This window comes from Puccinia triticina, chromosome 2A, assembly GCF_026914185.1.
Source record: "Puccinia triticina chromosome 2A, complete sequence".
Lineage (NCBI taxonomy): Eukaryota > Fungi > Basidiomycota > Pucciniomycetes > Pucciniales > Pucciniaceae > Puccinia > Puccinia triticina.
The window spans coordinates 700,178-714,950 of record NC_070559.1 but is presented as its reverse complement, the minus strand read 5'-3'; the positions used below and the strand labels follow the sequence as shown (position 1 = coordinate 714,950).

At 47.7% G+C, this 14,773-nt stretch overlaps 4 protein-coding genes across 4 annotated transcripts; 3 read left to right on the top strand and 1 right to left on the bottom strand.

Moving 5' to 3' along the window:
- Window positions 1-888: 888 nt before the first annotated feature.
- On the top strand, window positions 889-3,876 carry PtA15_2A84 (uncharacterized protein; the record flags this gene model as incomplete). Its single annotated transcript, XM_053166912.1, has 4 exons — window positions 889-2,300; window positions 2,408-3,189; window positions 3,273-3,422; window positions 3,497-3,876. 4 exons carry the CDS (start codon window positions 889-891, stop codon window positions 3,874-3,876), a joined length of 2,724 nt encoding a protein of 907 aa, XP_053017327.1.
- Window positions 3,877-4,753: 877 nt separating this feature from the next.
- On the bottom strand, window positions 4,754-7,520 carry PtA15_2A83 (uncharacterized protein; the record flags this gene model as incomplete). Its single annotated transcript, XM_053166901.1, has 11 exons — window positions 4,754-4,796; window positions 4,862-4,990; window positions 5,054-5,258; window positions 5,339-5,506; window positions 5,595-5,686; window positions 5,747-5,790; window positions 5,852-6,003; window positions 6,080-6,272; window positions 6,342-6,674; window positions 6,744-6,810; window positions 6,940-7,520. 11 exons carry the CDS (start codon window positions 7,518-7,520, stop codon window positions 4,754-4,756), a joined length of 2,007 nt encoding a protein of 668 aa, XP_053017326.1.
- A 1,492-nt stretch (window positions 7,521-9,012) lies between these two features.
- Window positions 9,013-12,215, top strand: PtA15_2A82 (uncharacterized protein; the record flags this gene model as incomplete). Its single annotated transcript, XM_053166890.1, has 12 exons — window positions 9,013-9,403; window positions 9,474-9,677; window positions 9,753-9,871; window positions 9,938-10,058; window positions 10,127-10,257; window positions 10,424-10,468; window positions 10,531-10,663; window positions 10,750-10,779; window positions 10,863-11,051; window positions 11,128-11,528; window positions 11,615-11,678; window positions 11,752-12,215. The coding sequence occupies 12 exons, from the start codon at window positions 9,013-9,015 to the stop codon at window positions 12,213-12,215; spliced, it is 2,292 nt and encodes a 763-aa protein (XP_053017325.1).
- Window positions 12,216-13,295: 1,080 nt separating this feature from the next.
- PtA15_2A81 (uncharacterized protein) lies at window positions 13,296-14,244 on the top strand (the record flags this gene model as incomplete). The annotated part of the gene is made up of 3 exons (XM_053166879.1): window positions 13,296-13,469; window positions 13,567-14,050; window positions 14,162-14,244. 3 exons carry the CDS (start codon window positions 13,296-13,298, stop codon window positions 14,242-14,244), a joined length of 741 nt encoding a protein of 246 aa, XP_053017324.1.
- Window positions 14,245-14,773: the final 529 nt, after the last annotated feature.

Genomic DNA, 14,773 nt, shown 5'->3' with positions numbered 1-14,773 from the left:
TCCGGGGTAATTGGCTATTGGAGGGGGCTGGAAGCTTGTAGGTGACTGGAGGTGGTACAACATCATAGATGTCATTTACAAGGGGGTACTTGGGTTGTTCAATTGTCATGCCAATTGGCTAGCAATCAAGAAAATTTGTATAGAGGTGGAAAGGTGGATGAAGATAGCAAAAGGTTTGCAAGGCCACAATAATCAGAAGGTAGGTGACTTTAACTGGACGGGGGGGTTGGTGAAGGGCAAGATGTTGGTAAATGAGGACACGTATGGAAAGGCCAAATCAACCAACTTCAAAACACTACTGAGGATCAAGAAAAAATTAAGGGATGTAAAATATAAACTTGAATGGCTCCGGGCCACAATGAAATGTGCAGTGGAAAATGAGATAAAGGTTTTGGTTGTGCCGTGGTGGGAAAGAGGCAGCTCTTTTATTGTGTTGCGGCACAATTGCAGAGCCTCTCGGTGAACACCAACTTGTGCTGGGAAGCTGACAATGTGTATGGGCCCACCCCGCTAGCCCACTTGGGGAACCAGGTGTGAGTCAAAGTCAACGACCATCATTGTTGCTTATTACTGCTAATCTGTCTGTTCGTCATTTCCATCATGTTATTTTTTTCCATCAAGTTACCAATTGGGAAATTGAATATTTCCCAGTGACTACGGATAATCGTGCCCGTTTTGGGCTGGTAGAGGATAGATTCGCGGGCCCCTGACTGACCCCCCTTGATGCAGCTGTCAAGGGCAGTCAAGGACCTTGACATTTGACTGCATTGGCATCAACTGCGGGCTGAGCAGATCGGGCGTCGAAGCTGAATGCAGACACAGCCGCGGGTGGCCTGCTTATGTAAGACTCTCAGATGTTCTTACATAAGCAAGTCAGCTAGGTGCACTATGTTGAAATTGCCATCCAGCTCGCCGGAACGAATCCCTCCCAGCCGTCTGAAGAAGTCCTACGCTCAGGCTCGCGACATGGATCCGATTGAAGACGATGAGCTAATCTGCGACGCGCCTGGCGCGAACCAGTACAGACCGCCGGACGATAAAGGACCCGAGGAGCTGGAGATGGAGCACGGTAGCGCGCCAGACGTGGATGTCGAGATTCCCGACCAAGACAAGCATGCTAGAGACTCCTTTGATGACTACGAAACTCCGATGGGGAACGAAGAAAATGATAAAACCCAGGGAAAGATAGAGCTAGGCAGCGCGCCCGACGTCGACGATGAGATTCCCGACCAAGATGAGCATGGTAGTAGACACTCTTACGAGGACTACGAAATTCCGATGGCGAACGAAGAAAGACTAGAGTACGAAATTCCGGTGGCGAGCGAAGAAGAGCTGGAGTACGAAATCCCTATGGCGAACGAAGAAGAGCTAGAGTACGAAATCCCTATGGCGAACGAAGAGGAGCTAGAGGACGAAATTCCAATAGCGAACCAAGAAGAAGCATACGAGATTCCCATGGCGAAGGGAGAAGAGGAAGACTCGGAAGATGAAATGATGGTCGATCGAGACCAAGAGCAGGATGAGCAAGAAGATGAGGAGGAGGAAGAAGAAGAAGAGGAGGAGGAGGAGGAGGAGGAGGAGGAGGAGGAGGGAGATAGAGATGACGCAGACATAGAGGAGATACCCGAAGATGAAGAAGAGATTGAAAATGAAGAGGACGAAGAAGAAGAAGAAGAAGAAGAAGACGATGATGAGTCGGTTGACAATCGCACGGATGCTGAACTGGCCGCGATCGCACTCGAACTGCAGGACCTGGAACAGTCAGTTCCCTTGCTCAAGACCTCATACCATCTACTCGACAGACTGGGCGAAGGGACGTTCTCCTCGGTTTACAAGGCGATAGACCTGCACCACCATCTCTACGACAACTCGCTGTGGGCGCCGGAAGAGCCAGTCTCTGAGGCTCCACCAATGACCTCTTCCGACGCCCGCTTCCATCCCTCCACCTCAACTTCCTCCTGCTCTGGCTCAGTCATCGGAGACCATTCCTCGCGATCTAACACCAGATCTCTCAAAGAAAACGTCGAAAACTTTTACCCCCCTTATCATCCATTCGCCTCCGATGACCCCTTCGACGCCTCCGCTGGCGACCAGGCTCGGAATAAATTCACTGAAACCCTTCAGAGACACGCGCTCGAATCCGGCAAGCTTCCAACAGCTTACAAGTCTACTAGTAATCACAACAACTTCAAACCTAGAAAGAAAACTAATGGGAACGTGTATGTGGCCCTCAAAAGAATTTACGTGACATCCAGTCCGTACCGTATCAGGAACGAGCTCAAACTACTGGCAGAATTGAGGTGAGTCTATCAAGGATTTCTTTTTCAATCACTGCACATCAGAATTTGGATACTCAATATGATTATTCCCTTCTATGTCTGTGTATGCGGAAATTTGTGAATTAAAGGGATGCCGAATATGTGGCCTATCTAATCCAAGCAATCCGACACGAGGACCAAGTGATAGCGGTGATGCCCTACCGAAAACATCAAGATTTCCGGGACTACTACCGGATTGCGCCAATCTCGATGATCAGGAAATACCTATACTGCTTATTCTCAGCGCTGAAAGATACACATGCAAAGGGAATAATTCATCGGGACATCAAGCCTGCCAACTTCCTATTTGATATCCACTCCCAGACGGGCGTATTATGCGATTTTGGCTTGGCGGAAAAGTTCGATCCGAATGACTGGCATGGGAAGTGTTTGCATTCCTTACCGGAACCCAAGCAGGACAACTTTCACGGGAAATTGATGGACCAACCGAAACCGACGTTCGACCAGATGCAGGAGCAATGGCGACGATGGCGGGCGAAGCTAGCCCGATGTCGGACGAATTTCACCCAAGAACTAGGTCGACCTCTGGAGCATATCGGCGAGCTGACGGAGACGGCGGCCTGGAAAGAGATCTATGCGCGACGGCCGTTTGACACCGAGCCCGACGAGGATGAGGTGGGCAATGAGGCCTCCTTCGAGTGGTATGAGGCTTGGAGACCCGTCACCAAGATCGGCGGCCTTTGGGGCGGCGGATATGGTCGTCGCAAAAATACTGGTGATGCCCCCCATCCCTCCGATCGCGTCGGTTTCAAACGCGACGATACTAGACCTAGCGCTAAAGCCAATCGTGCTGGTACCCGGGGCTTCCGAGCTCCCGAGGTACTCTTCAAATGTCCTGATCAAACCGGTGGTAAGTGACCCTATCATATCCTTCAATACCTCAATATCTCGCCTCTGAGACGATGAACAATAATTTGTTTATATGTTTTTCAGCTATCGATATTTGGTCGGTCGGGGTCACCTTACTATGCTTCCTTACTCGCCGATTCCCGTTCTTCAATTCGAACGATGACGTGGATGCATTGATGGAGATCGCGACAATATTCGGGCGAACTAAATTAGAGGCCGTGGCGATCCATCACAGTTGGGTTTCCTCATATGACTTATACAATATCACCAGAAATTTATGATTGTGGCCTTGGGGATGCAAACTGTAGATCGTACGGTGATCAGTAACATACCCGAAGTGAATGCGCCACGTTTCGGCTCGCTACACACGTTGGTCCGTACCTTAAACCCGACGATATACGAAGAACAGCGGCTGCTCCGGAACGGACACGAGCAGTTATTGACGGGGATGACGGAGGAGGGCCGGATCGAGCGACTGACGACGACGATCTTCCAGGCACATCGCGAGCTGACCTCGGCCGTTGAGACCCTTGGTCAGGACCTTGATCCTTACCAAGAAACCTGGTACTTTCGCTCCGAACTCTGGTGTCTCATCGATCTCCTCAAGCGCACCCTTGATCTCGATTGCACTAAACGTATTACTGCTGCTAACGCTCTTCGTCATAAGTTCTTTGTCCTCTTTCAGTAGTCCTCGCCTTCTTTTCTTTTCTTCGGTCTTCTTGTTGTTGTTCATTTCAAAGCCTCTCATGATGTGCATCATCCTCGTATCATCCCCATTCTCATCCTCATCTTCATCCTCGACATCCTCATGTAATTCTTTCTACTTCATTTTGTAATTTATTAGTATGGAAGTTCAATTATTATGTTGAAGGTTTTTTCCACATTTGCAAAGTACACTTACAAGACAATTCCCTTCCAGTTTCTGCTCACCCCCTCTGATGGCATACCTTCAAGGGATTGGTTGGAGCGTGCAGTATTACTACCTCATACTACATGATTCATGTGATGATGGCGCGCCTGAATTGCCCACATTGAAGGTTCTCAGAGCTAAGGCAAATATAATCACAATGATGTACGCCATGAATACATAAAAACATTGCTCCGACTTCGGTAATTTGCACATTTGTCAACGAATAAGGTTGTCATGGTGGTGTGCATGCCACAATTTGATAAATTTTTATGTTTGGGCCTTGAGGAGTTGGAACAGGTGAGAACTAGTTACATCTGCCCTGCAGATTCTAGAAGAACAATTTTACCATTTGGAAGGGCGTAGTTAAGTTTGAACGCGCGCCGCATTCAAATCAGCCCTCCTCAGCTTAAGGAATTGGGATCAGGTTGTTTTCATAAATTGTTCCAAAACCTTTTCTGGATTCCAAAGTGGTTTCCACCCCTGGGGTTCTGCTTTTATGAACTTATTGGTATCCAAAGACATCAAATTCAGCTTTAAGACTAAGACGTCATAAGATAAAAGAGATACAAATGAGCAAGATCAATAAACTGTTCATCGTTGATCGTCCAAGCGAATAAATAAATCAGGTCAAAAATGTGCAAAGGCATAGCTACTACTAAAAGCCAGGGATCCGAAAGCCTAAGAAACAATTTACCGAGCTGATTTGAAAACAAAATCAGTTTGAACGCTTCATATCCTGTAGCATTTGATCAGCTCGACTGACCTCATAACGCTGGATTTGCAATCAGAGTTCACTCCGCGGGCAGGAATTGGGGCTGGGGTAGTCTTAGATGGCTTGGGCGGCATCGCACGTTGCATCGCAGGGAAATTCGGTGTCCCAAGTCCAGTAACCCTAGATTGAGACCAGAATGGGTCAACCTCGGAACTGAATTGCAAGCGCACAAATGTGACCCACGGGTCCCAGCCCTTCGCAGCAGCAAAACCAGTTGTGCCGCATCCACTAGAGCTCCCAATCACAATATCGTTCAGCGCCTTGTATCCTTCTGAATACAACCAAGGGTTCAAGAATCCCAGGGAAGACATGCCACGAGCAATACGATCGTCGTTCAATAGAGAGATGACAGACGCAAAAGTCGGAGCCGCAGCAGAGGAACCGCCGACTGAGGATGTATGTAGAGAACCTTTGGTAGTCAGTTCTGCTGGTTTTGACTCAATCTCGTAACGGGCTAAACCAGCTTACCGTGTACGTGCAATTTTTGCCACGTCATTAAGTATTTTGCCCCTTGTGCCGAAACGTCTGGAATCCCCCGTCCCTTCGGATTATACAATCCGGTGAAGTTCGAACCAAGTTGTTGTAGATAGCTCTGGACCTGTTGAGATTGGTATTGAGGTCTGTCAAAGTATTCGGCTGGGGTATGATCAACGTGAAGAGCCGCACCGTCGGAGTACCATCAATCCTATTGCTGAAGAACAGGAAATAAAGATAATATGCTTACAAAAGCCGCCTCCACTAGGGAATCCGCCCGGTCCATCAACCGAGACTGCTTCTTCAGGGTGGAAATTTTGCGTTGCTCCAACGGAAGTAACACTGGAAAGCATTGTAATCAGATATGACAAGGTAATGTGGAAGGCGGCAGCAAGAGCTCACAAAGGGCAGCTAGCTGGGAAGATGGGTATAAATTTGGTTGTGTTCTGCAATGAACACGTGAGTCAGCTGGGCTTCACCAGTCTAATAATTGGGATGGCTTCTCACCTTCCCATCATTCGACATGCATGTGCCGTCTTGACCAACTCCATCGTCACCGCTGGAAAAAATCAAGGACACCCCCCGAGCGGTTAATGCAGCAAGTTGATTACAAACTCTTTGAGCATAGTTGGCGGGGACAGTCTGTTCGTCATCACCATCTGTGGAAACACAAAGAAATCAATGGATGTCACAATTTTTCATAACAGCAACGCTGTATCATGAAGAGAAACTAACAGGATGTCGAGATCACTTGAGGGACTGCTGAATCTGGCTGAGACGCAATGTACAGGAGCCAGTCCAGGTACGGTTCATTGCTGTTACTGGTGGTGAACAAATCCGCTTTGAAAGGGGGTGTACCGGCAGTAGTGTAGAAAATGTTGGGCATAGGGGCAGTGAAACCCATTGTGGTTTGGATGTCCAAATTTCCCTTTTCAAGTGGCGATTTTGGTTGAGTGAAAAATATTTTGATACGAATCATGCAACAAATATTACTCACCTCAACACCGACATGACGCACAATCTCATCTAGGGTATTAGTCTGAGGATTCAGGCCTCCATTGACGGATACGACAGTGAAGTTGTTGGTAGTGGGAAGGCCTTCGTTTGTCAAAAAGTCTTTCAGATCTTCGAAGTTCGCCCGTTCACCAATGTATGCCGTCACTCCAATCCTATTGGCGTTTCCTTTACATTGAAGTCGATAGGAATTGGTTTGATACAGTTCGCGCAAGCAGGCGTTTGTGACGCTATAAGGATCTAGACAGGCTGTGGTATTCGTCAAAGACTGCGGTATGAACTTTTGGAAGTTCCTCTTGCTCCGAGTATTCGAAATCTGAAAGAGAAAATGCCATACGTCTTCAGTTCACGTCCCAAATTCTTAAGATCAGCATAAAAAAGTGACCTGTATGGATTTATGTTTGCGTTTCTTTGATGGTTCATTTGTGGTCATGGATCTCTTCGGAGTCAGCCTTCCAAACTACGGATTAAAAAGAATGTTTAACACCTCAGAATCAACCGAGATAAGGTTGTAGAAGGCTTTCTTACCATGGTAGTTGGCTGTTAAAGTAGACCAAACATTTAGGCATAAGCAAAAATACGTTGAAAAAGAGGAGTGAGCTTCACCAACTTGAACCAGTTCAACGTGCGAGTGAATTTCTTCCGGTAAGCTGTAGCGTTCGGTCCTCAAAAGCAACTCGCCATCGTCGTGCTGATAGTAAAAATAAGTCGTGTTGAGCATTTCTTCTGCCTTCTGTAGTGGTACTTCGTTGAGGGTAACCCAGTCTTTACTATGACTCCAGTCGATTGATGACTCGTCGAAGCCGTGAGAGGAGAGCCACTCGTTAACCGCATCAAGTGAAGAGCTACTCGGCGCAGATAGATGCTTGATCTCTTCAAAAGTTAAGTGCTGGCCGTAGGACGAGCTCTGGGGATCAGAAGTTTCTACGAGCCTCTTCTTGATAACATCCATGCCACCACTCTTCAGGCCGATCTTCAAGTTGAGAGTGTGCTTATGTGACTGGGGAATCTGCCTTTTGGTGAAGGATCTTGGCGCCTGATGGGCCTCAAAGAGTCGAAACCCCTTTGATGAAGTGTTGGGGGGATCTGGCATGGGAAAGGCCATAAGGAGTGAGAATAGACATGACAGGGCCACGAACGAGGCAGAGTTGATGGCCATCATGAATCTTCGGCCTCGGGTGTCAATAGTATAGAAGATCTAAAGGATCCAAAGGAAGGAAGAGATGACAGAGCTTCGTAAGGCGTCAAAGTGATGATTTGTGTTGAGAAAAACGACAGAAATGGATCAAGGGGTATTTCAAGGACTCTTTGGGGCTCATTTCCGGTCAGAGGAGATCAGATTCGTTATATTCTTATCGGTTTACTGGGCTTTGACCCTGTTAAAATCATTGACTTTCACTTTGAGGAGCATCCAAGACGCGGGTGACCACCTTGCGCAAGTAACCAAGCCTGAAATCGACAACTCTTCGCAGGGTGACCCACGAGAGCCCACGAGGCAAGAGAGCCAAAACTTACATTGACTGTAGCGCCACGCACGGTCAGACGTTCTCCCTTACTCCAGAAATCTTGGTGTGCTCAAAAGGGTTAGGCATCTATGTACACGCCTCTTGATGAGAAAATCCGAAAAAGTCAATCAGTGGTAGCGCGTATGCCCCCCTTGCGTGTCCAATGTTGGTGGGCACGGTGAACTTCCCAAACTGCTTGGCTTGACCGATATATAGCTGGGCTGACCAGCTCATCCATAACAGGATAGCTCGTTGGATGAGTCGACGGGATTCAGGACATGGCATCATTAGCTATCATTAGGCATCATTGGACTGAGCAGTCATCGTACCATCTGGTGAGTGAGCATAAAGGAAACATAAGGATGGTATTTACATCGCACTTTCCGACTCTTATGAATCCGCACCGGCTCAATGCCGCACAATCAAGCTTGTCACACATCTCATGGCCTTGCATTTTGATGATTGGGAAACACACTGTGACCAGTCACCTAGACGGATGTTCCCTCAGCGTGGCACAAGACCAAAGCACATAGTGCCTAATCAACGCTGTCGCTACCTGCGATGAACTCGTACAGTCATCGATTGATGACTGCAGGCAAGGCGTGACAGGCGTGACACCGATTGGTCCGATTGGTTGTTCTGATTGAATTTTCATGACCGGTCCGGTAACCTGTGGGGCCCGAGTCACGCTCATGATCCCCGGAGGTGCCGGCGGCCGTGGGTGTTTCCTCCTCCTTCATCATGAGGTCCTTTGATTGTTCTTGCTGCTTTGTGCCGAACTAGCTTGGATAGGATGATTCAAAGTTGGCCATGCACAACTTGCATGTACTTTTGCAAGTTTGTGTTCAAGTCTTAACACCAACTTTCCAAAAAACATTCAAGCAGGATTTGGGGGTGTGGTGTGGCTTGCATGCACTTTTGCAACTCAGTGTTCAAGACTGAACTTGAACAAAGTTGCATATATGCGCGTGGATTGACGGAATGAAATGAAGCTCAGGTTGGCTGTTTGAGGAATGTCTCGGCCACCTCGAAGGCCGCGGGTAGGGACAATTTGACAAACACCCCGCCAACCAACGTGTCAGCCCAACCATCGACCATCGACCTGGCATTCGAACACTCCCGAGTCTCGGCCAAGGCCAGATACGTATCATGTCGAGCGAGAAGATTGACGCAATCCGAGAGGAGCTAGCGATCGTCAGGGCTTCGATTGAATCCTTACAAGAAACCGAAAAGGCATTGACTTCCAGACTACAGTCACTACTGGATGGATCGGCGGATGAAATCAGTATTCTGAACGACGAGTTCGAGCCCACACAACCGGCAAGAGTCGACCGGGTGCCCCAGAGGTTCATTGACTTCACATCCGAGTTTAAACCCCCGAGCTCGGGTGAGGAAAAAATACCGTGGACCTGGACGGAAGCTCTGCATGAGACCATGAAGAAAATCTGGGGGATCGATCGCTTCAGGTTGAATCAGGAAGCTGTCTGTAATGCGGTCTTGTCGAACCGGGATGTCCTCGTGATCATGCCGACCGGCGGAGGTAAGCTGGTCTTCAATACTTGATAAAACAATCACATGTTGATTGACGCGATGGTTTTTATACCTTCCAGGTAAAAGTTTGACCTACCAGCTCCCAGCACTTATATCAGAAGGAACCACCTTGGTCATTTCACCTCTCGTCGCACTCATGGCCGACCAAAACATGCATCTCAAAGAGGCGGGTGTCCCAGCAGAAATGTTGAATGCTTCGACCACCCGACAAGATGCTAGCCTAATCATGAAACGATTGCTTCATTCAGATGTGGAGCAGAATAGTTCACGTAGCAGAGTAAAAGGAAAAGGAAAAGCTTCTGAGAGCGAGCTGACACCCATCAAATTATGCTATGTAGGTCATTGTCTTGAAGCTCCGTTGGGCCTCCATCTGGACCCGATGACTCACTTGTCCATCCTCCAGGTAACCCCGGAAAAAATCGCAAAATCTAAGACATTTGTCTCCACATTACAAAAGGTGCGAGTTTCTTCGGCTCTTCGTTTTTCCTGAATGGATCAATTAATGCTTCTTTCAATCATGTAGATGTATGGGTCAAAACGACTTTCGCGGGTGATAATTGACGAGGCACATTGCTGTTCATCAATGGGCCACGACTTCAGGCCTGATTACAAACAGCTCTCAATCCTAAAAACCCTCTTTCCTGGTCAGCCATTCAACATGCCGGTTAGACACGCTGCTCCGCCGGCTAATCGTCGAACCTGAATTGAGTAGATATCCCGATCGTCGCATTAACCGCTACCTGTCCACCACGCGTCATGGCTGATGTACTCAAGATCCTCAAACTTGGACCAATCACGAATGGAGATAAAGCTAAACCGAAGGGGACAGTCCTCTTCACGCAAGTAACCTGTGTTCTTCCATCTAACCACTCCAGCAGACTAACATGATCTCTGCCCTTTTAATATATCCAGATCACCATTGAGTCGACCAAACCTACATTACCAAGTTTTAAAAAAACCCTCTTCTAATACCGATCTTATTGATCATATTGTGGAATGGATTGAGAAGAATCACTCCGGTTCTCAGGGTATTATCTACACTCTTTCACAAAAGGTATTTTCTCCGACATTTCCTTGCCTTTGTTGATGTCTAGCTAACTGTCACCTGGGTTGCAGGATACCACAACCGTCGCCCAGGGACTAATTTCACAGAGCAAGGGCCGTATAACTACCGGGATATATCATGCTAGTTTATCGGACTCACAGAAACATCAAGTCCATACTTCCTGGAGAGGAGGTTCCACTCAAGGTTAACTCATCACCATGAACTTAACCCTTCCGATGCTTTCCATCATTTCAATAATTATGTTGGGATTTTGTTTCTTATGTGAGCAGTGGTCTGCGCTACGACGGCGTTTGGGATGGGTCAGTGAAATGTTAGATAAAACTGCTTGACTGGGCTATTCAATTCCTACTGATCGCAAATCACTTTTACCGGGTCTTCCCAGGTATCGATGCACCTCATGTCCGATTTGTGATTCACCATACACTTCCGAAAAGTATGGAGGGTTACTATCAGGAATCCGGACGTGCTGGGCGTGATGGTCAGGTTTCAGAATGTTTGCTATTTTGGAAAACGACTGACCTTCTGAGGTTATCCGGAATGGTCGCCTCGGAGGTCGATGCTATCCCGAAACGTATATAATTCTTTTTTTTTTGCATTATGTTATCATAGATGGGCAGAATAGCCGATTGAGACTTGGTTGCTTGCAGTTTACTCCATGGCCAGATACGCCACCGAACTGGAACGCTGTCGCAGTCTCCTCTTTGCAGAATACTTCAACACCTCACACTCGGCTTCAGATCGCATCCTTCCATTCTCCCAGGAACCTTGCGGACATTGTGACAACTGCAAACGGGCCCCTTCCGATATCAAACATGACGATTTGACCCTACAGGCTCTCAAGATCTGTGACGTAGTGGCATATGTTACCAAGATGAGCGCTCGGCTCACCCTGATTCAATTGGGAGATCTGGTGCGCGGAATTGGCACCCCGATGTCAACAATCATTAAGAATACTCGAACAAATAAAGATTCGGACGATTTCGGATCTGAAGTGCCTGCAGAATTACCGGCACCGGATTTAAGCGAAAAGCTCTTACTGAAAAAAGATGTCAGTGTTTCCTTTCAAGATACCAGTCGCCGTGGAGACAATACAATAATATGCCTGCCCTTTTTCTATGTATTGATGATCACTAGCAAGTTGAAACGTTGATACTCCACTTGCTTTTACGGGGTTATCTACAAGAACAATTTGTTGCCAGTGGGTTGAATCACGATTGCCCATCGTCAAACTCTCGGAAACCTCACCATTTTCTCTCCTTTATTCCCCACAGCTGCCTACACAGTGAATAGCTACATTAAACTTGGGTCAAAAGCTCGAGTTCTAATGTCTGCTCGTGACATGATACGTTCTGCCACTGGAAAAAAATTTCCCAGTCACATCGAAGTCCTCATCGCCTCGAGCTCGCCCTCATCGAACCCTAAAGCGACAACTGCTGCCAAAACCAAAAACAAGGAACTCGGCCCTAAGAAGCGCAAGCTAGCCGATGACTCTGACTCCATGATCGAATGTTCCAAAGGAAAGAACTCGTTCAAGTTGGTAGGATCAGATGGCGATGATGATAGTGGGCATGATGAAGATGTACGTAACCAATATGTGCTGCAGGAACTTCAATCACCATCCTACTTGGCTGGCAGTCCCACCCCTCACTTTTCCGCTCCTGCAGCAGCCGATCCTCAAACCTGTCCGCAAAAGTTCAGCCAACCAACGTCCCAAAAAGAGGATCACGATGATTGAGATCGATTCAGAAGAAGAAGAATGATCGACAATACCTCAAAACTTTGCGCAGCACTTGTCTTCCAACTCGACGACCAGCAGCTGTCCTCGACCACGCTTCATAGATGGTTTGTATGTATTGTATTACTATTTCGCTTTGCGCCTGGTTGTAAATCTTTCAAAAAGAAAGAAAATCTGAAATTTATTTCGCAACTCAAGAAAAACCTTTAATTAGACATTGGAAATGCCTGCCCGGTGGGATGGCTATAATACAAGTAGAAGAGTAATTGCAACCTCGCTTGCCACGGGATCTCACCAATCTCTCCGGGGCGACGGTTGGTGAATGTCCGTGGGGCCGAGGCAAGGATGACGAGGAATCCACTATCGAGCCGTTCTCCGGCACTCCCGGTGGCCCGGCCTGAACAGTGAGACGTATGCCAGTCACCCTGGTCCAGCGTCGCGTCGAACATCACAGGCCCGGAGTCATTGCCGGGCCCCCAAGGAATTACAAACGTTGGAGTTGTTTTGATGCGTGAAAGTCATGAACGTTTGCAGTCTAGAGTGTATTTTTCTAACATTCTAGATCATGTTCTGGTCGGCATGGCTAGAAAAAATACAGTTCAAGGCTCTTGCAGAAGGCCTTGACATGCGACTATGCCGATGTTTCAAATGTCAAGCTTGTCTCCTGAAGGGCACTGGGGCTGATTTAAAAGTGGGAATCGGGAAATCGATGCGAATCTTCAGGGTCAAGAATCAGCCAGGAGAGTTCCAGAGCCGGCCGCCATGAGCTGAAGACTGGCAATAGAGTCTCTGGGTTTTGATGAGATGCTTTGGTTGCCCTTCACATGGTTCTCTTGAGCCTCCTAACGTCGATGGCCTTGGTTTAGAGGGGGAAGATATCCAAAATCGTCGTGACTTGGCGGAGTTCGGGACTTGCCGCTTCCGGAGATATTTAACCATCCACTGATTCCAGCCCTGCCCCGTCATGAGCCACTTCGACCGACTCGGTAGGAGCAAAAGCCCCATCAACAACCAGCGAGAACAGCAGCCTCCTGCAACCATATTCCCCCCAACTGAATCCGTATAGCTCCAAACTCCGACATGAATCGATCTGTATTCGGCCCCCGAGTCGCGTCCGGCTCGCGCCCGAAGGCAATTCACATCCAGAAGCAGCCTCCAACCTCGACCTTGGTATCAATCACCCGTCGGACACTCCTGCTGACCATCTTCAGTGCCGTCTTTCTGGGGGTCTACCGTTGGGCGGATGCAATCAAGGTCTGTCTGAAACTCACTTCTCGAGACACCTGCTTGTGATCCCTGATGCACCTCAGTTTGCTTTGGTGTGGGCCCATCACCTGTTCGTCTTGTTAAGTCGCGATGGTATATATTTGATCCCACCGAGGTCCATCAAATCGCCCTAGAAGCCATCGATCGATACCCCAATTCGACTTCGAGCGTCGTCCACCACATTATCAAGACCTTCGAGTCCCAACCTAAACTCAAGGCGCACATCACCGCCAACCCGTTCCCCGACCCCACCCAAAGCGCGTCACCCTACCCGTCAGAATGGGTCTTCAACAATGCCGGCGGCGCGATGGGTGCGATGTACATCATCCACGCCTCCATTACCGAGTATCTGATCATCTTTGGAACCCCGATCGGAACCGAAGGTCATAGTGGCCGCCATACTGCCGACGATTACTTTCATATCCTCTCTGGCCAACAGACTGCTTTCGCAGCAGGTAGCTTGCAAGCTGAAGTTTACAAGAAGGGCTCGGTTCACCACCTCAAAAGAGGTGAAGTGAAACAGTACAAGATGCCCGATGATGGGTGCTGGGCTCTGGAACTAGCTCAGGGTACGCTTTGGTCTTTTTCTCTGCCACCTAGCTGTAAACATAAAAACCATCACTGGAAAATGGTTAATTTGATCTAATTTTTTGATATCTTCCCGCCCTCAAAAACAAAAGCAAAAACAAATACAATGTATGACAGGTTGGATTCCCCCAATGTTACCGTTTGGATTGGCCGATTCGGTCTTGTCTACCTTTGACTTGATCACCGTTTATCATACCATTAGGATCACTGCTCGTGAAATAATCAGGAACCTGTTGGCCGGAAAGATCTGATTTCACACTCAGACTCAACTTTAATCCACATCTATCTTACCCAGCTTCCAATTCCAAGCCATCTAATTACAAGGCCCACCCCGCAGTGCTACTTGCCTCTTCTAAAAAAGAAGAAACAGAAGGAACCACTTTGCCCGTCCCCCCACTGCTTTCTGTCCTGCTTGTTTACAATTGCTGAATCATCAAAATAGAAAAAAATAGGGGCTTGATTGATTGACTCCCAAAAATTAAAATTACAACTCAAGTAGTGGATGTTGAGAGTGCAAGATTTTGACATCCTGATCTGGTCCCCAGACCAACAATTGGCATAGGGACTTTTTGGGAGTTGGAAGTCAAATCCTGAAAAAGAAGTTGGAACCCCAATTTTACAAAAAATAACAAAAAAACACAACTTTTTCCTGGCAACAATGATTGGTTATGGTACTGGTAAAGGCTACCAAAACAGAAATGTAT